Raw genomic sequence first — 27,194 nt, 5'->3', positions numbered from 1 at the left:
AAATGAAGAGAAACGTAGGCAAGAAGAGAAAGAGGAAGATAAAAAGCTTAGAAAAGAAGAGGAGGAGAGGCGTAGACAAGCAGAGGTAGAAATTATGAATAGTTTGTCCCAAATTCACGAGCATTTTCAGTTAGAGGTAAGTCGAATTACTAATAAAATAGATATATTAGAAGAAAAACAAAACTGTTTAGATAATAAAATAGAACAACAACAAAATTATTTAGAAAACAAAATAGACCAACAACAAAATCATTTAGAAAATAAAATAGAACAGCAACAAAACGATTTAAAGCAGCAACAAAACGATTTGAAATATAGTTTAGAAAAACAAATAGTAGAGTTAGCAAACAAAATTAATACCCAAGCTTCTTTATCTCATATTGTTTCAGTTACTAATGTCGAATCCGAACACACAGCCCTTTCCTCTTCCATCGTTGATCCAGGCATAATTAGAAGTAGCAAAATTTTAAAACCACCCACGTTTGATGGCCAAACAGCGTGGGAAACTTATCGTTTCCAATTTGAAGCTGCAGCTAAAGCAAATGGCTGGACTGAACGAGAAATGGCAGCTTCCTTGGTGGTGTCGCTTCGAGGTCAGGCAGCAACCGTCCTTCAATTTCTTCCTCAGGATTCACCTAGTTATGACTCACTTGTTCAAGCTTTAGAAACAAGATATGGCCAACAACATCTGAAGCAGGTTTTTCAAAGTCAGCTTAAAGTTCGGTATCAAAAACATAACGAGAGCCTACAAGAATTTGAAGCTGATATTAAAAGATTACTACATTTGGCATACCCTCAGGCACCTAAAGATTTTCTTGAACAAATCGGTATATAGGCATTCATAGACGGACTACATGATATCGAAATGCAACAGGCTCTCCGATTACAACACCACAAAACGCTAAATGGAGCACTAGTTTCAGCCCAGGAGTTTGAAGCGGCTAAAAGTATTTCAAGATCTCGCCCAAGATTAAAAGAAATAAGATTTCGAGAAGATGAACAAGTCCCTACCACAGATAATCAACAACCTATTTTGTCCCAGATGTTGAACATACTCCAAAATCTTCAACAAAATCAACAAAAAGCTCAAAATCAAAACAGAAGATGTTTTAACTGCGGAAGAATTGGACATTTGCAGGTCAATTGTAGAAGTGGATCCCAAGCGAGAAAAGAAGAATACAATAATGATGTCAGAAGGTCGCCTAGATCGACATCCAGAAGCCCATCATATAGTCCTACTAGAAATATTAGTAGAGATAGGTATGTAAGAAGTCGATCTCCTACAACTGACCACAGATATTCAAACAATAGCCAGGGAAACGAATAAAAGTCGACACTAAGGGGCGGGCGTCGGCTGAATCTAATAAAAGCCCCCAAATTCGCAGTTATACTTTCAACAAAAATGAACAGAACTTATTACTTAAGGGCTACGTTGACAATCAAAAATGCACTTTTCTTATTGATACCGGTGCAACAAGATCTTTTGTTCGCAAAGAACTTCTGAACAGAAAACTACAGCCATGTAAAACAAACTTAGTTCTTGAAACAGCTTCAGGTCAAACTATTCCAATTCATGGAGAAGTAACGGCGACCATAAAGATTGGCAACACCTTGATAAAACACATATTTCTTGTAGCCGATATTAAAGATGAATGCATTCTTGGAATGGACATTATGCAAAACAAATTTATCATAGATCTTCAAAATAAAATTTTGTTTATTGAAAATGAAGAAATAGTCCTAAATTTTGAAGAGTCTACACCTCAAGTAAGAGTTATAGTTAGTGAAGATACAGAAATTCCTCAAAATTCTGAAAGTATAGTCCTGGCGAGACTGAGTCAAAAACCTGAAGGTTTACATTTCGGCGTTGTTGAAAGCGAGGAACTTGTTAATGACGGAATCTTGATAGCCAGATGCCTCGTGAATGTAGATGAGATAATTCCAGTAAGGGTTGCTAATTTGTCCAAAAAGCCTTTTAAGTTGAAGAAAGAACAACAAATAGCACTCTGTACGCCAATAGAAAAAATAATCAAGTGCGAAAAGTATTTGAAAAAGAATACAGCTTTAAGTTACCAAGTTGACGCTAACCTGGCGAAAGAACTGATCAAAAATGTTGATCACTTAACAACTGAAGAAGTAGAAAAAGCTAATGAATTTATTAATGAAAACTACGACGTTTTTGAATCCGAGAAATCTACAGGGCGTACTAATCTAGTTCAACATAGAATCGATACTGGAGATGCAAGACCAATTCGTCAAGCCCCACGCAGATTACCGTTTGCTAGACAAAAAGAAGTTGAAAACATAATACAAGACATGATAAATTCCGATATCATCGAAGAAGCTTCGGGCCCCTGGTGTTCACCAGTAGTCTTAGTAACTAAGAAAGACGGATCTACTCGTTTTTGTGTAGACTACAGAAGATTAAACCATGTTACACAAAAGGACAGTTATCCATTGCCACGAATAGATGATACACTAAACACTTTATCAGGTGCTAAATGGTTTTCGACTCTAGATTTAAAAAGTGGCTACTGGCAAGTAGAAGTACATCCTGATGATCGAGACAAAACAGCTTTTTCAACTGGCCGTGGTCTCTACAGGTTTCAGGTTCTACCATTTGGTCTTTGTAATGCTCCAGCTACGTTTGAACGCCTGATGGAAATGGTTTTAAGAGGACTTACTTGGAAAACATGTCTAGTATATCTTGATGATATAATGATTATGTCCAAAACCTTTGATGAACATCTGAAAAACTTAAGCGAGGTATTTGAAAGACTGCGAAATGCCAACTTAAAGCTTAATTATAAGAAATGTTCACTATTTCAAAGAGAAGCGTACTATCTAGGACATATCGTTTCAGCAGATGGAATTAAAACTGATCCAGAGAAGATTTCAGTTATTAAAGATTGGCCTAAACCAGGAAATAAAAAAGAAATTAGAAGTTTTCTTGGACTCTGTTCATATTACCGAAAATTCATAAAAGATTTTGGCCGCATCGCTAATCCTCTTTATCGACTAACCGAAAACAACATTGAATTTGACTGGACACCGGATTGTCAAAATGCCTTCGTAGATTTAAAAAAACTACTTACAACAGCACCTATCCTAGCCTATCCACGAGAAGATGGAAAATTTCTGTTGGATTGTGACGCATCTCAGCATGGTATTGGCGCTGTTTTATCACAAGAACAGGAAGGTGAAGAAAAAGTTATTGCATATTTTAGTAAAACCATAGGAAAGGCAGAAAAGAATTATTGCGTTACCAGAAAAGAGCTCCTAGCTATTATAAAAGCCCTAGAACACTTTCATACCTTCCTTTATAACAGAAATTTTACAATCAGAACAGACCATAGCGCTTTGCAGTGGCTAATGAATTTTAAAAAGCCAGAAGGACAAGTGGCTCGATGGATAGAGAGACTCCAACAGTATAACTTCGACATAGTACATCGAAAAGGGCGTCTCCATAACAATGCCGATATTCTTTCTAGGCGACCCTGTTTAGAACGACAATGCCAGTACTGTAAAAGACTTGAAGAAAAAGAGAGCGTAACTGAAGAAGTAAGTCTCTGCATGACCACGGTTGAACAGGAAGAAGATAATGATCAGACCTCCCTGGAAAACATTAAGAAGAGTCAAAAGAAAGATAATGACTTAAGAGTCATACGAGAATGGCTTAGAAATGGAGTAAGACCTCTTTGGCAGGAAATATCTAAATATAGTCGAATTATAAAGGCGTACTGGGCTCAATGGGAATCTTTGCATCTTTCGAATGGTCTATTATATCGGAAGTGGGAAAGTCCCGATGGAGTACGTATAGTTCAACAAGTGGTACTGCCAAAATCACACATTAAAAGTGTGTTGCAAGAACTTCATAGCAGCCTGTCTGGAGGACATTTTGGGGTAAAAAGAACACTGGCCAGGGTTCGAGACAGATTTTATTGGATCAATTGTCGCCGAGATGTAGAAGAATGGTGTAAGAAATGCGACTTATGTAACGGTAGAAAAGGCCCTAGAACAAGAAGTCGTGGTAAAATGGCACAATATCTTTCCGGAGAGCCTTTTGAACGACTTGCAGTTGATATTCTCGGTCCACTTCCAACGACAGAGAGAGGTAACAAGTACTTAATGGTTGCAATGGATTATTTTTCAAAATGGCCTGAAATTGCACCTCTTCCTAATCAAGAAGCGACGACTGTAGCAGAAGCATTCATAACACACGTCGTATCAAGACATGGAGTTCCTTTAGAGTTGCATTCTGATCAGGGACGAAATTTTGAATCCGAATTATGGCAAGAATTAATGAAAATCTTGGGTATTAAGAAAACTCGAACTACGCCTCTCCACCCACAATCAGACGGAATGATCGAAAGACATAATAGAACTATTTGTCAATACCTCTCAATGTTTGTTGCTGATAATCAAAAAGATTGGGATACCCTAATACCTCTATTCCTGTTAGCCTACAGAAGTTCTGAACATGAAGCAACCGGTTATTCTCCATCAATGATGATCACCGGAAGAGAAATGAAGCTTCCTCAAGATCTTATTTTCGGAAAATTGCCTACCTGTGAAGAAGAACCTTCATCCCTGACGTACCTAGAAAGCTTAAGAGAAAAACTGGAAAAAGTCCACGAATTTGCTCGTAAAAGTTTGAAGCTTCAAAGTGATAAAGCCAAGTCCAGGTTCGATGTGCAAGCTACAGGGACAACTTTCGAAAGAGGTGATCCAGTATGGCTATACAATCCCACACGCAAGAAAGGACTTTGTCCGAAACTTCAACGAAACTGGGAAGGCCCGTACACCGTCTTAAAGAAAATAAATGATCTGGTCTACCGCATCCAGTTTTCAGCGAGAAGTAAACCCAAGGTAGTTCACATTGAGAGATTAGCCCCATATCATGGAACTGATCCACCCTGTTGGCTTCAACCAGACCCTGATAGACCAGTTATTCGAGGCGAATAACTATAAAGGAGGGAGCAGTGTTATGACAGTTCCGTAGATTGTTCCTACATAGAAAGAGTCCCTCGACGTGAAAGAAGAAGTAGTCACGTACGAGAATATTCTGGATGTCATGGAATAACCCAGAAATGTCTGGTGACATCTAGAACGTCAGAAAACTATATAAACATTATGTGTTTGATATTCTATAGTTCAGTTGTAATTCAGATTTAGTAGTCGACAGTTGTCAGTTTGTTAAAGTTTATATTGTATTTGAGTTTGAATAAAGTTACTTTGAAAAAGTTGTAACAATATATATATATATATATATATATATATATATATATATATATATATATATATATATATAACAAAGGAGCACTCGTAAGTGTAGGGTTTTATCGGTGAAGTGGGTGAAAAAAGAGACAAAGAATTCGGCTACTTCATCTATTTATTGAAGACGTTTCGTCTACTGCTCAGTAGACATCATCAGTTCATCTACAAAAAGAGTGTTATAAGAAACAACATCCAAAAGAGAGGTAAAAAAGCACTAGCGTTACCTTAAAAAGACATGTAGCAAATGATAAGATGTACATAGTAAAAAAACCTTATCCATGAACCAACGTAATGTAAAAGTACCTATATAACATTTAAGTGTATAGTTAATATTTAAAAAACTTTAGTACAGCCAAAGACAAGACCATGTGGTAACAGTCACATATAAAAAACAAGTGAAAAAAAGCCGGCTTGCTTTTTTAAAGTCAAGAATGAACCAAGAAAAAACCAGATTCACACTTCCAAAAAATTAGTAGTATTTAAGCATACTTCATTTTAACTTTAGGTAACATCATTAAATGACTTGAATGCTAATATGCATTTTGAAAATTTAAAGTTAAATAGTTACCAACAGGTCATCTGAGCCCAACGGACACACAAAAGAAAATGGAGTTTGAATTATCAGGTGTAAACTGACATCTCGCCAAGAGGCAGGCAACCTTGAAAAATTATAACAAAGAATGACTGACAACTGCAATGCAGCGCGGTAAAATTTAAATTGATGTAATTAAAACAGTTATAAAAGTGTTTAAAAAGTGAAAGTAATATCAAGAAGTAGGTAATCAAGGGATGTACCTTATACCTCGTAGACAGGAATCACAGTTTATTTTAAACAAGTGAAGGCAATTCACACAATTATATGGAAAAGTGCCTACGTTAGTACTGGTTATCCAGTTAACTAACTAATATATAAGATAGTACAACAGTATAACTCCCATATATCGCAGCTCAAAATGCAAGAAAAAATATGCAATAATTTAAGAAAATTTATAAATCAGTTTAGCAAATTGTAATTTATAATTAATATCAGTAATGCAAAATTTTATCCTATGGAAATTTTAAATTGTTCAATCTATTAAGTAAACTGTTATTATCAAGTTCCTTTTGTTAAACGTTATGTGGACGACCTATTACTAGCCTTACCACCAGACAAGACTCAGGCCACCTTGTCCATATTCAATGGGTTTGATCCTCATTTGCAGTTCACATGTGAACTCGAGGACCCCATCAACCATAGTATCCCCTTCTTGGATATGCGTGTCACTAGAAGTGGAGATAACACACTTTGTACAAGTTGGTATAGGAAACCAATGGTCTCTAATAGGTTTCTCAACTACCATTCTTGTCATCCTTTTAAATACAAAATAAATCTTATTAAAGCTTTAAGCTGTAGGCTACATAGGTTGACACATCCGGTTAATCGAAGGGAATCCCTTCTGCTACTCAGAAGTATATTGGTAGATAATTCCTACCCTTCCTCCCTTATCAATAAATTTCTTTTTTCCCAAAGCTACGGTTCTTCTCTGAATGACATACCCAATGGTGACCAACTTAGATCAATATCGAATAATACTGTTAACATCACAATTCTGCCTACTACTAATCTTGGGACTCCCGTTTCCCAGTTTTCTTCACTTCCTTATTTTCCTCAGGTTACTGACAAACTTATTAAACTATATAAAAATAATAATATTCCTGTTAAGATTGCAATTAAGAACGCAAGAACAGTCAGAAATTTGTTCTCTAAGACTAAAACACCCTTGACCCCTTTGGAACAAGTTAATGTGGTCTACCACATACCTTGTGCTGAATGTGACGCATGTTATGTAGGGCAGACAAAGCGAGCTTTAAAATCACGTTTAATTTCACACCGTAGTGATATCAATTTGAAAAAACCAACTTGTGCCTTAGCCCAACATGCAATAGATACAAAACATAAGGTGGACTTTGATGAAACCAAGATCCTTTGCAATGAACGCAACCTCTCGAAAAGACAGTTCTTAGAGATGTGTTTCATATTAAAAACCTCTAATGTACTTAACAAGAGAACTGACATCAGTAACTTGAGTCAAATATACCATGCATTGATTTTGCAGAATTAGTTGGTATTATTACACTCAAATTATTATATTGTAAAAAAGTTTTTGTGGTTTTGTCAGGCTTTTCCCACTTCTCTAATATTGATCTTGCGGAATCAGTCGATGTTATTACACTTAAATTATTTTATTGTAAAAGTTTTTTTTTTGTGGTTTTTTCAAGCTTTCCCCACTTTTTTGATAATAACAGTTTACTTAATAGATTGAACAATTTAAAATTTCCATAGGATAAAATTTTGCATTACTGATATTAATTATAAATTACAATTTGCTAAACTGATTTATACATTTTCTTAAATTATTGCATATTTTTTCTTGCATTTTGAGCTGCGATATATGGGAGTTATACTGTTGTACTATCTTATATATTAGTTAGTTAACTGGATAACCAGTACTAACGTAGGCATTTTTCCATATAATTGTGTGAATTGCCCTCACTTGTTTAAAATAAACTGTGATTCTTGTCTACGAGGTATAAGGTACATCCCTTGATTACTTCTTGATATTACTTTCACTTTTTAAACACTTTTATAACTGTTTTAATTACATCAATTTAAATTTTACCGCGCTGCATTGCAGTTGTCAGGGCCGTGCGGTGCTATGATGCGGTGAGGCAGCCGCATCAGGCGGCATCACAAGAGGGGCATCAAATAATTGAGCCATTTAATAATTAAAAATATATATAGGACCAAGTGTCAACCGAAAATATTTAACCAGTGAAGGTACAGAACTTATTTTGACAAATTTGGAAAAATTGGTTCTTGATTTAAAACGGCTTAGAGGACAAGGCTCTGATAACGAGGTTAATATGAAAAGAATACGAAAGGGTGTGCAAAACAGAATATTTGAAAAATATTCGAGGGCGTTTTACGTGCCTGTGCATGCCACCTTAGTCTAAATGGCGCAGCGTCTTCTTCTACAGAAACAACAACCTTCTTTTTGTATTATACAAGAACTGTACACTTTTTTCTGGTTTTTTAAAGCGTTGGGAAGTTCTGACAAAGAAAACATGTCGCACAACTAACACTAAAACCGTTGAGTACTACTAGGTGTTAAGTCGAATAGATGCATTGAAACCTCTAAGATTTCAATTTTGTGAAATATATAATGCCTTATTCGAAATAGTAGAAGACGTCAACAATGATTCACAAACTAAAATCAAAGCAAGAGGATTAGTAAAAAATATTAAAAATTATAAATTTATACGCCGTGTAGTTCTTTGGCATGATATTTTACTTCATATAAATTCAGTCTCGAATACGTTGCAACATGTACCTAACTATAAATTTGTCAGATTGTGTAAAAATGTCGTCAGAAACTATGGAAAAAATGAAAATTTACTGACAATTTGCCTATGTCCAAATGAAAATTACTGATAATGAAATTGCAAAAAATCTTGTAAATAAGTTCCAAATTTCCTGTTGAAAATGAATACTGAGGCAAGAGAAAAATGCGTCAATTTGATCTGTGGATCAGCTCTCAACAGAGGAAGAGAAATTTAAAGTAAATTTTTTCATCTATATTTTAGACATTGTCTTTAATTCTTTGATTGATCGATTTTCGCTTTTAGAAACTCATAATAAAAATTTTAATTTTTATATGATATTTTTAAATTGAGGGAAATATAAGAAAAGAGAAAAGAAAAAGATGATTAAATACTAGAAAATCTTCATTCAATACTTTTTATAGAAAAAGATTCGAATATAGAGGCAAATGATTTTCTAGAAGAATTATTGCATGCTTTATCTTAAATGATGCCATAATCCATGAAACCTTCAGAGGTTTTGAACTATTTGTGCCAAAATAACCTAATTTCTTTATACCCAAATATAGTTGTATCACTAAGGCCGGTATTATCTGTCCCGATTAAACCCCGGTTAGAGGAATTTTGTCATGCGAGGTGCAGAAAGTACCGGCCCTAAGAATTTTATTAATACTCTCTGTCTCGGTAGCTTGGGGAAAGAAGTTTTTCAAAACTAAAAATGATTAAAACTATTTACGAAGCTACGTAAGCCAAGCCGCACACCAAAGAAACATGAAACGAAAAACATGAAACATGAAACGAAAAACATGTTTCATGAAAAGAAAACACTGCTAAACAAATCTCAAAGTCCGCCTACCAATGAAACGAGTGTGATTCATGCTCATGACACATTTTTATTTTCGGAGAGTTTCATAAATGGCCGGACATATATTTGTTTAGCAGTGGTTTATTTCCATGAAACGTAATTTACGTTTCATGTTTCTTTGATGTGCGGCCTGCCTAAGTCTACTTACGATAAGACAAACAAAACTAAAAAAATTAGCACTTATTTCAATAGAGTCCTCACTAGCTGCTACTTTAGACTACACCAATCTGATTGACGAGTTTGCCAAAATTAAAATCAAAAGGATAAAATTGTAATTTTCAAAAAATGTTATTTAATGTTAATACATGTTTCATGTAATTTAAAGTATGTTTTGTTTTTAAAATAAAAGTTTTCGTTCATTTTGTGTAATTTCATTTAATAAAAATAAATACTAGTATTAAGTTTCAATAATATTTAGGGGGCGGCATTTCGAAGACTTGCATCATATTAAAAAGGTGTACCGCACGGCTCTGGCAGTTGTCAGTCACTCTTTGTTATAATTTTTCAAGGTTGCCTGCCTCTTGGCGAGATGTCAGTTTACACCTGATAATTCAAACTTCATTATCTTTTGTGTGTCCGTTGGGCTCAGATGGTCTAATTTTTGACTTCTGATTACCCATAAGCCAGCTAGAGGACTAGGTAGATACAAAATAGCAATTTTTTGGGCGTATATATCTTAGGTTCAAGGAGAGACAGGAAAACCGCAAATACACCAAATCAATAGGGTTGAGTAAATATTTCAAAGGGTGCTTAAGCGATCAACCTGAGACATACACACTGCTCACCATAGCCGAAAAACTGAAAAATTAAACTTTGAAAATTTTGGTTTTTCGACAATTACTCAAAATTTCAACCTACGAATTGCGCCAATAACTGAGCGTTTGTAGGAGGACTCAGGACGCGTCTAGCGGTGTATATCTCATATCTGGGAAAATTCGAATTTTTTAGTTATAGGCTTCATAAGTACGATCAAATCTATTTCTTATGGGAAAAACCGTTTTTCAAGCTCAATAATTCCTGTAATACGTTTAGTTATCATACGTGATCTTGGATTCATCAGATACTACTTGTCAATACGTTTTAAACTCATGTTTAGTGATCACCATCAGTTCAGCCGTTCAGAAGTTATAGAGCTCCAAAAGTATAATTAGTCCAGGAACTGAAACTTTTCACTTCGAAATTTTTACAGAATGGATCGAGTTGCTTGAAAATTTGACAATAAGTAGTGGATAGTCCAAGGAACAAAATCTATATGATGACGAAAGACACTTTTACCATGAGGTGGTTGCCACCCCATCTCAAGGGTGGAAATTTTTTATTATATTTTGACCGCAAATGTTGGTAAAAACATTAATTGTAAGCAAAAAATGTTTTATATTTTTTTGATAAAATTAATAGTTTTCGATTTATTGGTTATCGAAACTTAGTTTATATCGAAAAAATCAATGTTATTAATCAATCATGGTTTATGTAGTTGTAGTGGTTATGATGCTAAGTTTGATTAGGCAATCCGAGTTCATTTGCCGGCCATAATTACATAATTATTAGGATGGCTGGGATATGAACTCGGATTGTCCTATCACTGGTGTCGTAAGTACTAGATCATTTGGGAGAGAATGCGACCAAGGCGACCCCAGAAAACGGCAATTCTCGCTAGTGGCGCACAACCCCTCTACATGCGACACTATATATACACGAAATTTTCGATTTTCTAAACCTGACTGAATTGAAAATTGAGCCAAATCCCATCTTAAAGTTTAGGAAAAGACTCGTTCATCCATATATTACTTCTCCATTTTGGTCCAAGGTTGTGGATTTTACGGCCCTTCCCATTTAGGGTCTGTTTTTCGTTCTCGTCCCCGAATATTATGAAAAAATCTTTTAAAAATAAAACTAGAATTTTGTTTTGCATCAAAATGAAAATACATTTTCGCGCCACGTAATATTCATATCAGATCTTTTGTAGCTGAAATATTGTATGCGCCACTCATTTTTACGGCGTTTAGCGGTTTTTTATTCTTGTTTAGTTTTACAGTAATTTTTTTTTGTTTTGAAAGAAAAATGCATTTTTTGTTCAAAATAACTTTATATACTTTATCAGTGATACGAAATATACCAAAGTGTAAAGGTTTTGCTTTTCTGAATACTTTGTTTTTCTGTAACACAAAAATTGGTTAAAATAGTTATTAAAATCCATGAAAAATGTACAGCACTTGCTAAATCAAATACTTCAGTTTCGATTATATGGAATCCTTCACATGTTGGTATCAAAGGAATCGAGAATTCTGACCACGCAGCAAAGGAAGCACGTCGCTCTGATCTTACAGATGAAAATATCCAGTTGTTTCAAGACATAACAACTGAAATCAAAAAGTTATCTACCTCAATGTGGCAAAATCAGTGGAGCAAGTGCACTACCCAATAAAAGTCCATCCAACCAAGCATTTTAGGACCTAGACTGGTAAAAATGGAAAGGAAACCGAAGACCATCATCAGAAGGCTCAGAATTGGGCACACCCGCCTAACCCATGGATACTTGATGGTTCCCGAAGAACCTCCAAACTGCCAACACTGCAACACTCGACTAAGTGTACTGCACTTACTTGTGGAGTGCAACCACTACGCAGCAGGACGGATCAAATATAGCATCCACGGAAATTTGTGTAGTATTTTAAACTCTAAAAACAAATTGTGTAATGTGATAGAGTTCCTTAAACATTGTAAAGTATACCACCTACTGTAAATTTAGCTTAATTATTTATTGTTATTGTAATGTTCCTTGTGTCAATGGCCGCAGCAGCCGAGACACGTTAATTGAAATAAAAAAAAAATGGTTACGATATGGCTGCTCCAAATTTGCATATACTCGTGATTAGTGACCCTGTAAGGGTTTATCAACATCCAAAATTGAGATCAACACATATTCATTTAATTCTTAAATGTACTAGAAACGAAACCAAAACATACACATTTGTTTACATTTTAGTAGGTCACCTAGATTTGTTAGAAGCACCAGTCGACAATATTGCATAGTCAACTAATTCATACTTTCGTAAGTCATGGTCAAGCTGAGTCGACAATATAAACAAACTACATGTTACAAGTTTGTTTATATAAACATGAAGGCATGGCGATTCATTCTAATTCATTCGTATTATTAAAAAGAGCATTCTTAATCCAGATGCACTAGCAGATGGTTTTACCGTGAGCACATCAACTATTTACTGTGATCTTTATAGTTGGTAATAAACAAGTAGCTATAAATATTGTTTAATTCAGCAACCCCTATTGGTAGGGGGTAACTACCCCCAACTATCCTAAGATGTTTCCCGAGGGTGCATACCCGCATATGGCGATCCTGCCAGGATCGCCATATGAGGTTTCTTGCACCTCGACCGCCCTAGAACAGTGTGGCATATAGAAAAAGGATGGAGACGTCAGGCCCGAGACGGAGCTGAGTATGGTATGGAAAATGGAATATGGTATGGAGATGGAACATGGTATGGAAAAGGGACGTGAATCGAGAACTTTTGGTGATACGAACTTAGACGTTTAAAAGTAGTAAGTCCATTATTATTTATTCTTATGGTATTTCCAAGATATTAGTTCTAATTCGTATAAGCATATAATAAAGTAATATAACCGTAATGTAAGATACACATACAGTAGAACTCCAATTATCCGGACTCCAATTATCCGGATCGCCAATTATCCGGATCAGATTGAGAAAAAGAAAAAATCAAGTTTGTAAAAAAATAATTCATTTTACTGTGATTCAGTATTGTGTGTCAATATTACGTAATGTAAACTTTGTCATTTACATATTGTTGTGTCCTGGAATAAGAGAGATAAAGATTTTCATAAATATTACAATAGGTAGAAAATATCCAATATCGAACTGGGTCAAGATTGTGTAATATCGACTAACATTTACCTTGATTGTTTATTTAAATATTTAGTGTACGAATCTTTGAGCCACGGGTGCTGAATAAGCAACCCGTGTATTTGTAAAAATAACATAGTTCGATTGTCAAAAAGAATACAATGAAAAGATTAGAATAAACTTGGTGTTCGTCGAGGTAAGATGTTTCATTCTCCCTTAACTACTTAACATTGAAAAGAACCTGAAGATTAGAACCCTTAGCCACCACCTTAGTTTTACCACCATATATTACATGGCGGTCCAAAAGGTCTTTGTTAAGTAGTTATTGTACTTAGTTAAGTGTAAATTTTAAGAAGAAGTTAATTAAGAAATAAGAAGATGGAAAATAAAAGAAAAATTAAAATAAGGGAAACTTAAGTTAGAAAAAGTTAAGTAAATCTAAACTAAAACAATGGGAGCGACGAGAAACTGGAAGAAAAAAAAGAAAATTGAGGTAAAGTATCTATCCCCCATAGATATTATTAGCTGATAGATGGAATTTGCGATGCCCACCAGACTAGACATTGGAGACACGTCGACATGGACGAAAATTGGGAATTCTGGAACCATGGAACCAGCCGACGCGGCGTCAGGAGGACGCACATCCACGAAATGGACAGTGGTGGACAAGGACAAAAGTACGTGATGTGTGAGTAATTTGACTATATTGTATTTATTGCTTTAATATTTCTCATATATTGCATATAGCCTAACATAAGAATAATTTTTATTTTGGAATCCAATAATTATTATTAAATTAGGTCATCAATTAAATTTTCGAGTTTTTACTAAGTACATATATAAATATATTCAATAATTTAGATTTAGATGGTTTTTGATCAACTACATTGATACTTGATATTAAGTTTTATTGTTAACGAAAATAAAATGTTATTTTGCAATTCTTTTAATAGAAAGAATGCAACTATTTGATGATACTATGATACGTAAAAATAATGATTTAATTTTCAATTTTTTTTCTATCAAGCAAAATATGCCATTTAAAGATTTTTATTTGTGCGAAGGTATATTTATATTTACATATTTTCAAATGTTGACGTTATTTGACCGTGAAAACACGGATAAAGAAATACTATGATAAGGAATTTTGCTGACAGAAGATATATACACGATTTAAAATTACGAATTGTATTATTATACACTAGAAAAAGGTGTAGAAACAGTTTTATAATAAAACAAGATACCTATTGAGAGGATAATCGGAAGAATTATTATTTGGATTATTTATAAGAAAAGGAAAGAAAATATTTTTAAGAAGTTGGAACAAAATGGAAAATCCAACATAATGGACAAGAATAATTTCGACGGAATATTGAGTTCCCGAATAAACTCAAGGATTAAGAAGCAAGATTTAGAGATTTTTTTATTTACCGATGATATGACAAAGAAATAAAACCTAGAAAGGAAAAAATATAGCAAAGAAACTATGAAAAATTATGTAAGACTGAAATGATCGACAATTTATATGATTTTAAATGAATCGATTTTATAATTACAAAGAATATTATCCCATACAGTGACTAACGAAGATTCAAACAGCATTCATAGATGCAATCGGAATAAACTATGAATATTTTGACAAAACGAAAATTTAAGGACAAGTTAGTAAGATGTTAAAAAAAAATGAAATACTGAATGACATAAAAGTTATTGATAAAATAATGAAGTACCTATCTAAGGAGACATTATTTTGAGACATATGCATATTATATATAAATATACTTTAAATTTTTATATTAGAAATATATTTAAATATTTGAATGAATAATATAATTTATGTAAGGCTTTATAACAGGTATAACTAGAGAAATAGAGATAAGACTATTGTGTTGTGACGTAAAAGTGACTATACGCGTGAAGAAACTGAACTTCTATTTAACTAGTAACAAAAATTTAAATTAACTATTTAGGTATTGTAGGTTTTTCTCATTAGTAGTTTTTATGTAAATATTTTAATGGACGTCCAGACTTGATATTAATTAGGTACTCAGCAATTGCAAGCTGAAATTTTCTTTATGTTTATAGGAGATTTTCATGATATTTCAGGAGATTTTCATTATTAGGAGATTTCCATGATATTTTTTCTAACAAAATATGGTCTATTTTTATTAACACTTTCTGTCGATTTTTTTTTCATAATTGAATGCTGAATTGTTTTTTGATACCGACAATAAAATTTTTTTATTTCAATTTTTTAAATATCGGTCGAATTTTGGTATAAATATGATTTATTGTTTTAAATGATGACGAATTAATGAGGTAACTGATTTTTATATAGTAGAAGCATAATTGATTTGAGACAATCTAGACGCTAGACAAAAAAAAACAGACTCTTGTCAAGGAAAAAGTACAAATTTAAGTTCGAAGATTTTAGCATACCCAGTTTTTGTTTTGAAGTAATCCTATTCTCAACTAAGGGGGAGCACTAGGTTCAGACAGGAATTTAGGGATGCGAGAAGTAGAAAAAGATTTTTTTTTAAGCGCACAACTATCCATTTTGTCTTTTTGGAACTAACCTTCTCACGACTAAGGACGTGCAAAAGGACCGGAAGCAAAGTCAAGGGTATAAAGTTGCGGAAAAATACCCACCAAGTAGGTAAGGGTTAGAAAATGAAGAATTTTTAAAGTAAATGATATATAAATATATAATTATGAAAAATGATATGAATATGTATGAAGGAAGATATTATATGAAATATGAAGTAAATGATAATAAAGAAGAAATATGAATAAGAAGAAGAAGAATAGTACACTATGAAGAAAGTACTAAGTATAAAGAAAATAAAGAAAAATATTATTAGTGTGAAGTAGGTACCTGACAAGAAGAAAAAGAAAAAGTAGAAGAAGAAGAAGAAGAAAAAAGAGAGAATTTTTAAAAGAAGAATATATAAAAATTTGAGAACATCAAAAGAATTGTCTTATAAAAGTCTAGTAACAGAATAAGAATTAAGAGAGTAAATTAAATTTTAAGAGTTTAAGCTGTAATTTCTTTTTAAATCTTTGAGTCAAAGTATACTATAAAATATAATTTCTGAGTGTAGAATTTCGCGAGTAATAAGAAAAGGAATTATGTAAGAATAGACAATATTTTACATTATCGAAGTTTGTGTTTGTAAATTATGTATATGTATTTATGTTTAGGTTTAATTTTTCAAGGTAATGTTTGTGTTTTATTGGCGTATAGAAGTGAAAGTGTAAAATAAGCAAACTTGTACATAGTTTCACTTTCATTTGGATAGGTCAGTATAATAATATGACACAATTTTGACGAAGTATAAAAAATATATTTGTTAGTAAACACACCGTAAAATTTATCCTTATACCAATTAAGATTTTTTTTCATTTCGTAAATCAGATAATAAAAAAAAATCTTAAAGAGAGGAAGGATGGTGTCCTGGAATAAGAGAGATAAAGATTTTCATAAATATTACAATAGGTAGAAAATATCCAATATCGAACTGGGTCAAGATTGTGTAATATCGACTAACATTTACCTTGATTGTTTATTTAAATATTTAGTGTACGAATCTTTGAGCCACGGGTGCTGAATAAGCAACCCGTGTATTTGTAAAAATAACATAGTTCGATTGTCAAAAAGAATACAATGAAAAGATTAGAATAAACTTGGTGTTCGTCGAGGTAAGATGTTTCATTCTCCCTTAACTACTTAACATTGAAAAGAACCTGAAGATTAGAACCACTTTACTACCAGTGTCCACATATATTACATACTGTATTGTTTTTCATAATAAATACCGTATATATGTTTTCCATTGTGTTTTGCTGTAATTACGTTTCTTTCCCGGAAAAGGCCTTTTTCGAGAAAAATCCAATTATCCGGATTTTGGATTATCCGGATCGGGTCCGGTCCCAATTAATCCGGATAATTGGAGTTCTACTGTAATCTAATTTTTACCTACTGATTTTTTATCTACCTAATCTATTTTTAATTACTTATCCATTATCTAGAATCTATTATCGAGAATTTTCCTCAAGTATTATGGTATTGATTTATTTATCAATAGGACGTATTGATACATTTTTATATGATTTTTATATATTTACTAGCATATATTTTTATCTTTACCGACTTTTTATCCAATTATTATTTTACCTACTGATTTTTATGACATTTTGATTTGTCTACTGATTTTTATGGTGATTTATATTGATTGATATAATGATTTTTATTGCAATTTACTATATTTTTACTATTTTCGACATAAATGAGTAGCAACAAAGTTACTTGGGAAGAGTTCGTCAAAATAGTTGAGGAGATTACGCAAGAAGTAATAAGACAAAGTAGAAGGGTCTTGAAGAAGAAAGTACCTAAATCTAAGGATATACCTAAATAAGTCATAAAATGGAAATATTTAAATTACTCCTAAACTACTTGAAAGAAACAAATATAGTCATTTGAGTCAGATAGGTGGGAATATAACAAAACTAATAAATTGAGGTAAAAATAAAATAAAAATCTGTGGCTAACGGACCCGCATCCAAGCCATTTTAACGGACACACACACACACACACACACACACACACACACACACACACACACACACACACACACACACACACACACACACACACACACACACACACACACACACACACACACACACACACACACACACACACACACACACACACACACACACACACACACACACACACACACACACACACACACACACACACACACACACACACACACACACACACACACACACACACACACACACACACACACACACACACACACACACACACACACACACACACACACACACACACACACACACACACACACACACACACACACACACACACACACACACACACACACACACACACACACACACACACACACACACACACACACACACACACACACACACACACACACACACACACACACACACACACACACACACACACACACACACACACACACACACACACACACACACACACACACACACACACACACACACACACACACACACACACACACACACACACACACACACACACACACACACACACACACACACACACACACACACACACACACACACACACACACACACACACACACACACACACACACACACACACACACACACACACACACACACACACACACACACACACACACACACACACACACACACACACACACACACACACACACACACACACACACACACACACACACACACACACACACACACACACACACACACACACACACACACACACACACACACACACACACACACACACACACACACACACACACACACACACACACACACACACACACACACACACACACACACACACACACACACACACACACACACACACACACACACACACACACACACACACACACACACACACACACACACACACACACACACACACACACACACACACACACACACACACACACACACACACACACACACACACACACACACACACACACACACACACACACACACACACACACACACACACACACACACACACACACACACACACACACACACACACACACACACACACACACACACACACACACACACACACACACACACACACACACACACACACACACACACACACACACACACACACACACACACACACACACACACACACACACACACACACACACACACACACACACACACACACACACACACACACACACACACACACACACACACACACACACACACACACACACACACACACACACACACACACACACACACACACACACACACACACACACACACACACACACACACACACACACACACACACACACACACACACACACACACACACACACACACACACACACACACACACACACACACACACACACACACACACACACACACACACACACACACACACACACACACACACACACACACACACACACACACACACACACACACACACACACACACACACACACACACACACACACACACACACACACACACACACACACACACACACACACACACACACACACACACACACACACACACACACACACACACACACACACACACACACACACACACACACACACACACACACACACACACACACACACACACACACACACACACACACACACACACACACACACACACACACACACACACACACACACACACACACACACACACACACACACACACACACACACACACACACACACACACACACACACACACACACACACACACACACACACACACACACACACACACACACACACACACACACACACACACACACACACACACACACACACACACACACACACACACACACACACACACACACACACACACACACACACACACACACACACACACACACACACACACACACACACACACACACACACACACACACACACACACACACACACACACACACACACACACACACACACACACACACACACACACACACACACACACACACACACACACACACACACACACACACACACACACACACACACACACACACACACACACACACACACACACACACACACACACACACACACACACACACACACACACACACACACACACACTCATTGTGTGAATCATTAATTAGTGAGACGAGGAGTTCCAACACATTATCTATGAGATTTGAGAAGATTCTTATGGATAGTCCATCAGTACTACAGGATGATTTGCTTTTGATACTATTGATCGTTTGGATCAGTTCAGATTTATCGATTGGTCTTATAAAGAATGAATTCGAGAACACTCCTGAATTAGGGAGATAGGAAATGGGATGTTTTTGCGGCAAAATAGTAGAAGTTATATTTTTACTCACATTAACGAAGTATTCGTTTAGATTTTCAGGGTTTGGAAGGGCAAATGTTTGAGCTGCGTGAGTTCTATTTCGAAGATCGTTCATTATGGACCAAGTTTCTTTTGCAACACTTTTAGAGCTTCCCAGACGCTTTTGATAGTAGGTTTTTTTAGCTGATTTGATGAGTTTTCGATAGGTTACCCTGTACTTGGTGATATATTGAGTGACAGAGACGGTGGTAGCAAATTTCTTGATATACAATAGTGAGCGCATATTCTTGCCTGATATGCGGATACATTTGGTAGCCCAGGGTTTGTGATGTTTTGGCTTAATTGAAATTAAGGGAAAGGCTTTTCTAAAAAATCGTTGAAATTATAGTCCACAATTTTGAAATTTATGAAAATTCCGAGCGGAAAAAATCCTACCTAAACGTCGAGTTTTCGAGGAGGGTTTGCTGAAGATGTTAAACTTCTTAAATACTGCTTCATGATCTGATAATCCCGCATTAATAATTATAGAGCAGACATCAAGGGGTGAGAAATCTGAGACAATATAGTCAATTATGGTAGATGAAGTTTTTGTAATCCTTGTAGGAGAATTAACGTGTATTGAGAGACCATACGATTCAAATATGTTGACCAAGGACATTTGGGTAGCACAAGCAGCATCATAATTAATGTTGAAGTCTCCGCATAGAATTTTTCTGCTTTTATGAGGCAAGTCATCTAACAAATTTAGCAGGTTCTAAAAAATAGTTCCACAGGAGAGTCAGGTGTTCTATAGATGCAAATAATGTAAAGATTAAGATTTTTATTATAAACTAAGGAAAACTCAAAGAAGGCTTCATTCAACAGAAAGTCATATTTTGTTATCAGAGAAAAATCATTATTTCTAGAAATAATTAGGGTGCCTCCATGAGCTGAACTTGGACGATCATACCTAGCAATTGTGGTATATTTTTCTACAAAAAAAGGCTAGTTGACTTCAAGCCAGTGCTCTGTAACCGCAACTATCGGGGAAATCCTAATTCCTCTAGAAACAAAAATAATTCGTCAGTTTTATTTCTTATAGAACGAATATTAATCAGAACCATACTAAAGTTGTCATCACAAAAATTATTCGAGGTTTCTAGTTCCTCAGAACACGTCGTATTATTTAAAAATTTCGTCTTGGAGAGCTAGTGGAATAATAATTTTGGTGACATTCCCTTTATTTTTGTAGATGTATGATTCTTTCTGAACTTAGAAAAGACCTAAAGCAGCAAGATCAGCTTCCACCTCAGCTGGACCAATTCCATAGGCATCATTAAATTCTAGAAGAATTTTTTGTAGCTCTTCAGTCTTGGTAGGTAGTCCTTCGGAAGCCAAAAAAAGTTTTACACTGGTGTTGGTATATCCATCATAAAATACTGAGGCAGGCTGGTCGTGTAGAAAAGCAAGATGTAGCTTAATGGCTTTTAAGATATCCGGTTCCCTTAATCTTGCTAGAAGATATCGACTGTTTGAGTTATTGGTTAATCTAACTCTTGGTGGTGTTAAAGGATCCAAATTTATGGATGGTTCCAAAGTATCTTTCTTAATGAAATTAATTTGGGAACGGAACGGATCTTTAGATTTGCAAATTGTGATAGCCTGCTTGTCAGTAAGTATACAGTCGGAAAAATGAAAGAATACCCATGAACGATCACATCAATCACTTATTTTGTATTTGCTGTCTTTTTCTATAACAAATGTTTGTAATTTATAGAAAAAGACAGCAAATACAAAATAAGTGATATATATATATATATATATATATATATATATATATATATATATATATATATATATATATATATATATATATATAGATATATATATATATATATACGGTTTCATATTTGCCTCAGATGAAGTTGTTGGTTCGGAGCATGAGGATTCTGTAGACCATTTAATGTTTACACCAGGTGGCCAAAGTTCCTTATTAAATAATAAGTCAATAGATGTTTTAGACTTAATACCTATTTTGAAAGAGGACCCAGTTGCTGTGTTGGCATCTTTAAGAAGGGCATAACATCTTATATATTCCTTGATACCTAGCTTCTCTTTAATGTAGTGAACTACTTGAATAGGGGTGTAAATTGGGGTTAAGTTGCTAATAACTACAAAGTGACATTTATCTTCTGCACTTTTTGATTTTTTGACTGGATTAGCTTCGAAATGTTGAGTGTCTGCTGTTTGGGTACTTGAAGTGGCATACACTATGTTTCTCTTCGATACATCTTTCTTCGTTGGTATGGCAGGTAGTTTGTTTGAAAGATTACTCATTTGATTAGATATTTCACTTATGTTTGAAGAGAGCCTTTCTAATCCCAATTTTATCTGAGATGAATTTGAATCTTGGACTTGCACCTTAATTGTGTCATTGGAGAGATGAATTTGAATCTTGGACTTGCACCTTAATTGTGTCATTGGAACAGCCGAAAAAAACTGACGATATATTGAAGATATCTTGTTCCATCTGCGTTATCGATTTTAAAAGATGTTCAGGATTTAGTAGGTTATTTAATTTATGGATCTCGTCAATTTTTTTCGTAAGATAGTCTAATTTGCTGTCATTTTTGGTTAATAAATCATATGTCTCGATGAAAATTGGCAAATTATCAGTGAGTTTTTTTGTAACTTGAATTAAGGCGTCAAAATTTTCTTGTGGTATTTGATTTTTTGATAAATTGCTTATTTTTTCATTTAAATATCTGAGCCTAAGCGAATCACATAATGTACAGAAAAATCTTAAATGAGAATTTTTTGGGTCCAGTAGTTTTTGCCGTTGTTTTGTTTAGACCAGAACATTTGATGCAAAAATACCGTTTACAATCTCCATGGCAACGTATCTTATATTTTTCATTTTCAGAAAATTCAGCTAGGCAAATTTCACAATTATTGTACGCCATGGTGTCAAGGTTAAATATACAAATATTTAACTAGGTAGTTGAAACTTTGTCGATGTGATGATAGTATTAAAAAAAGAAAACACTTACAGCTAGTATTCACAACACATAAATCAAAACAAATAACAAAACATGTAAACACAAGAAACAAATGAAAACAATACAACCGTACGCTTCCAATGCTGGAAAACGAATGAAAGGGGTTGAAATCAATATTTCAATCACATTTTTTTTAAAGTATGGTAGAATTATTTGATTTTTAAATTAAATAGGCATATTCAGTATAATTCATAGATTATTCAAGTTGAAATATTGATTTCAACCCCTAACGCCCCTTTAAGGATAGCTATGACACGATTTTGATAGGCAACCCATGCTAGAAATATTTATCTATGTATAAAATTTAATAAAAAAATGTTTCATCCGGCAAGCAGATGGGTACAGATCGACCTATATTCGGTTAGAAATATAAAGGAATTAAAGGGACAGTCCTTGATAATGTAAACGAAAACATATCGTATTCAATTATTCTTATAATTATCAACTTACCTCTTCTTCCAAACGTACGACGTTTCCTTGAGCGTTTGTTAGAGCAGTGTCTAAAATATCGATATGAGTCCTTTGTTCCTGTAAAGTGGCCCGTTGAGCCGCTAGCTCTATTTCTTGTCTTTCTTTGGCTGCAGATAATTCTTTATCTAAAAAATGACAACTTAAGGAATTAAAACAAACAACTATATATTACAATATCGAAAGTATGGAATAACAGAACCGAAATGTATAAGAAGTGCAACTGAAGTTAAATAAATATGTAATATGACGAGTAGCTCATAGTACAGGGTAGTAGATCAATGCATATCCTATTTATTTTCATGTTAATATTTTTTAAAAATTTCTAGAACTTAGCCTTGTTTTTTATTTCCTAATTTATTTATTTTCTATTAATATCTAGATCTCGTCCTGTCTACTTCGATAATAATCGATACTTTAGATCAAGTATTTAACCAATAAACCACATGAAAATGATATAATCCATCAGTCCACCGACAATGCAACATAAATTAGCAATCTACATGATACATAGAGCTAATTAGTATGTTACATGGAACTAACAGTCGTCTTAATTCAGAAAATTATTATATAAAAAGAATAAACATACAATAAATAGTATAAAGCCAGCGAAAAAAATCAGGCTCAAATGGGATCAGTCACCCCCCGATAGGGACTTCAGAACCTTGACGTTTTGACGTTGGTTCGGGAGCTTAAGCTGACTGTTCAGATAGGACTGTAATCTGGCGTAGGAAGTGGATCAAATATGTGTGTGTGAATGAATGGGATCTCCCTAATAAGGAGCTCTCCGATGAATAAAGACATCCCCTATAAATGGGCAGGGCCTGGTGAATGGGAAGTATGAAAGAATGTGAAACGACCTCGGTAGACTAGTTCCTGTCACGACTTAGCACTCTGTAATATCTGGGAATCTTTCTTAAGTGGTCAAGAGACTAGGAATGTATGAACTGCTTCAGCGACCAAGAAGTAGGGCCTTCACTGTCAATATATGGTCAACCGACCCGATATTCTCTACCAGTTGTATCCATCCTACACTCTGAGTACAACCCAGAAAAGGCTATCCCTCCTTCATCCTTTTTTCCACTAAACATATACACCCAACACACAAGGTAAAGGTGTACTTGTACCGTGCCCAGACCTGCATGGCAGTTGTGTGTCTAAATTGGGCAGGCCACACCCCCTTTTAAGGGGGTGGAAGAAATTACAAGAGGGGCTGTTAGAGACCCCAAAAATGAATAAACTGCAAAATTAAGATCATACAGATCAATTTGCAGCACAAAAAACAGCTTCGGCATAGGAAGTAGCTGAGAAGAACATTGATGTGCTTATTCAAGAACCGTGGATAAATGAAGGTAAGATCTTCTTCTTCTACGGCACTACAGCCCAAATTGAGCCTTGGCCTCCTTTATTTTTTGCCTCCACCTTTGTTTGTCTGTGGCTGTTCTTTTTCATACACGGACTCCTAAGAGGGCCTGTGTGTCGCTTAATGAAGGTAAGATACGGGGATTAAATATTAAGAGATGGGAACTAATTGAGTACCAGATACTAAAATAAGATGTATAAACATTTTCAATTTCTTTGCAACACGAAAATGCAGCAGCTGCATAATACTCTGGTTAAATCGGAGAGTGCAGGAAGAGTCTATACCGGTTTCGGAGGTTTTTTCCTCCTCATCAGTAGTCCCATATCCTCTTCTCTCCGATTTCCCCAGGCATCACACTTTGGGCCTTTCAGAATTGCAAAGAACGAAATGTCACGGATGTATTAGAGTTAGAGCCATCTGCCGAAAAACAAAGTAAGTTATCAATCGAAGATTGAAAACACAAAACGACAATAAATATCGTTCCCATACCACCAGATTGACAACAGGTGGAATACTTTCTTTGGTTACAACCTCCCGCGATTTTCAAAAATTATAAATCATACAGGATGCCGAGGAAATTAAGATGAGAGAATTTTAAATAATTCCGAAAACCTTCCGAAACCGGTATAGACTCTTCCTGTACTCTCCGATTTAACCAGAGTATTATGCAGCTGCTGCATTTTCGTGTTGCAAAGAAATTGAAAATGTTTATACATTTTAATTCATTTACTCCTTTGTTGAGTACTAAGGAATCTTTCTTGTTGGAACTTCTACCACGCTGAGCAGATGGGTTGTGAATTATTTATAATTCTCTCATCTTAATTTCCTCGGCATCCTGTATGATTTATAATTTTTGAAAATCTCGGGAGGTTGTAACCAAAGAAAGTATTCCACCTGTTGTGAATCTGATTGTATGGGAACGATATTTATTGTCGTTTTCTGTGCTACTTCGATTGATAACTTACTTTACTAAAATAAGAATTTGTATCTTTTGTAGATCTGAGCTTAACTTGGTACCAGTTATAAAGCTCTGTAGGGGAGACATGACAGCTGCCATAATAAAACTGAAATTCAATGGGTTGGTTACAGAGTTGATCATTGCGTCTCTTTACCTTCCCATTGACTCTAAAGAACAACTTACAGGGACTAACATAGAGAACTTTTTTAGAATACAGTGATGAGCGAGCCAATAACCGGCCAAATAGCACAAAAGATGGAAAACGTATTAAGTTGTGAGATAAAAAGAAATGAAACTAATCGAGTTGGGAAATTTAGCGACATTAACCTATAAATTTACATTATATTGATTGTTTCCCACCTTTAGACGTATCGCACGAGTTTGGCAACTACCACTGTCATAGTGACAGTTTTGGTTGACATACTCCTCTGATATGGGTAAAGGTGGGAAACAATCAATATAATGTAAATTTATTGGTTAATATCGCTAAATTTCCCAACTCGACTAGTTTCATTTCTTTTTATCTCACAATTTAATACACGTTTTCCATCTTTTGAGCTATTTTGCCGGTTATTAGCGCGCTCATCACTGTATACCAGTAATATACATACAGAGCTTATCATCGGGGTCGACTGTCGACTCCTATGCTCACATTATTTGGGGGAGTGGTGATACAAACCATAGAGGTACGTTACTTTTTGAGTACCTTTGCACTACTGAACTTGATGTTCTGAACAGGGGTAATAAGTCCACCTTCAGAACGTCAAGAGCAGAATCACTGATCGACCTAAGCCTATATCCTATCAGGATTGGAAACATAATGTCAGACTGGCATGTGTCGAATGCTTTATCCTTATCGGATCATGCATACATATGCTTCGAGATAAACTCAGTCAAACCGGAACCAAGGTTCTATAGAGACCCTAAGGTTACCGATTGGGAATCCCTTAAGAGAGATCTTGGAACAAAGGTAGGGAATTATCCTAAAATGCCAAAAAACAACGTTGAGATTGAGATGGCAGTAGACTGGTTGCAACATGCAACCTCATATGAGGAAAACT

The 27,194-nt window shown here is 35.0% G+C and overlaps 1 protein-coding gene across 3 annotated transcripts in view; it reads right to left on the bottom strand.

The window, feature by feature from the left end:
• LOC114347035 (227 kDa spindle- and centromere-associated protein-like) overlaps positions 1-27,194 on the bottom strand; it is a 1,075,867-nt gene that overhangs the window by 463,137 nt on the left and 585,536 nt on the right. For all 3 annotated transcript variants that reach the window (XM_050641832.1, XM_050641834.1, XM_050641833.1), the window contains one exon: positions 23,795-23,940. In XM_050641832.1, the coding sequence (XP_050497789.1) occupies positions 23,795-23,940 (146 nt within the window). The remainder of the gene's footprint in view (positions 1-23,794; positions 23,941-27,194) is intronic.

This window comes from Diabrotica virgifera, chromosome 1, assembly GCF_917563875.1.
Source record: "Diabrotica virgifera virgifera chromosome 1, PGI_DIABVI_V3a".
Taxonomy (NCBI): domain Eukaryota; kingdom Metazoa; phylum Arthropoda; class Insecta; order Coleoptera; family Chrysomelidae; genus Diabrotica; species Diabrotica virgifera.
Note: the sequence above shows the minus strand (reverse complement) of the source record. Positions and strands in the feature narration are given on the sequence as shown.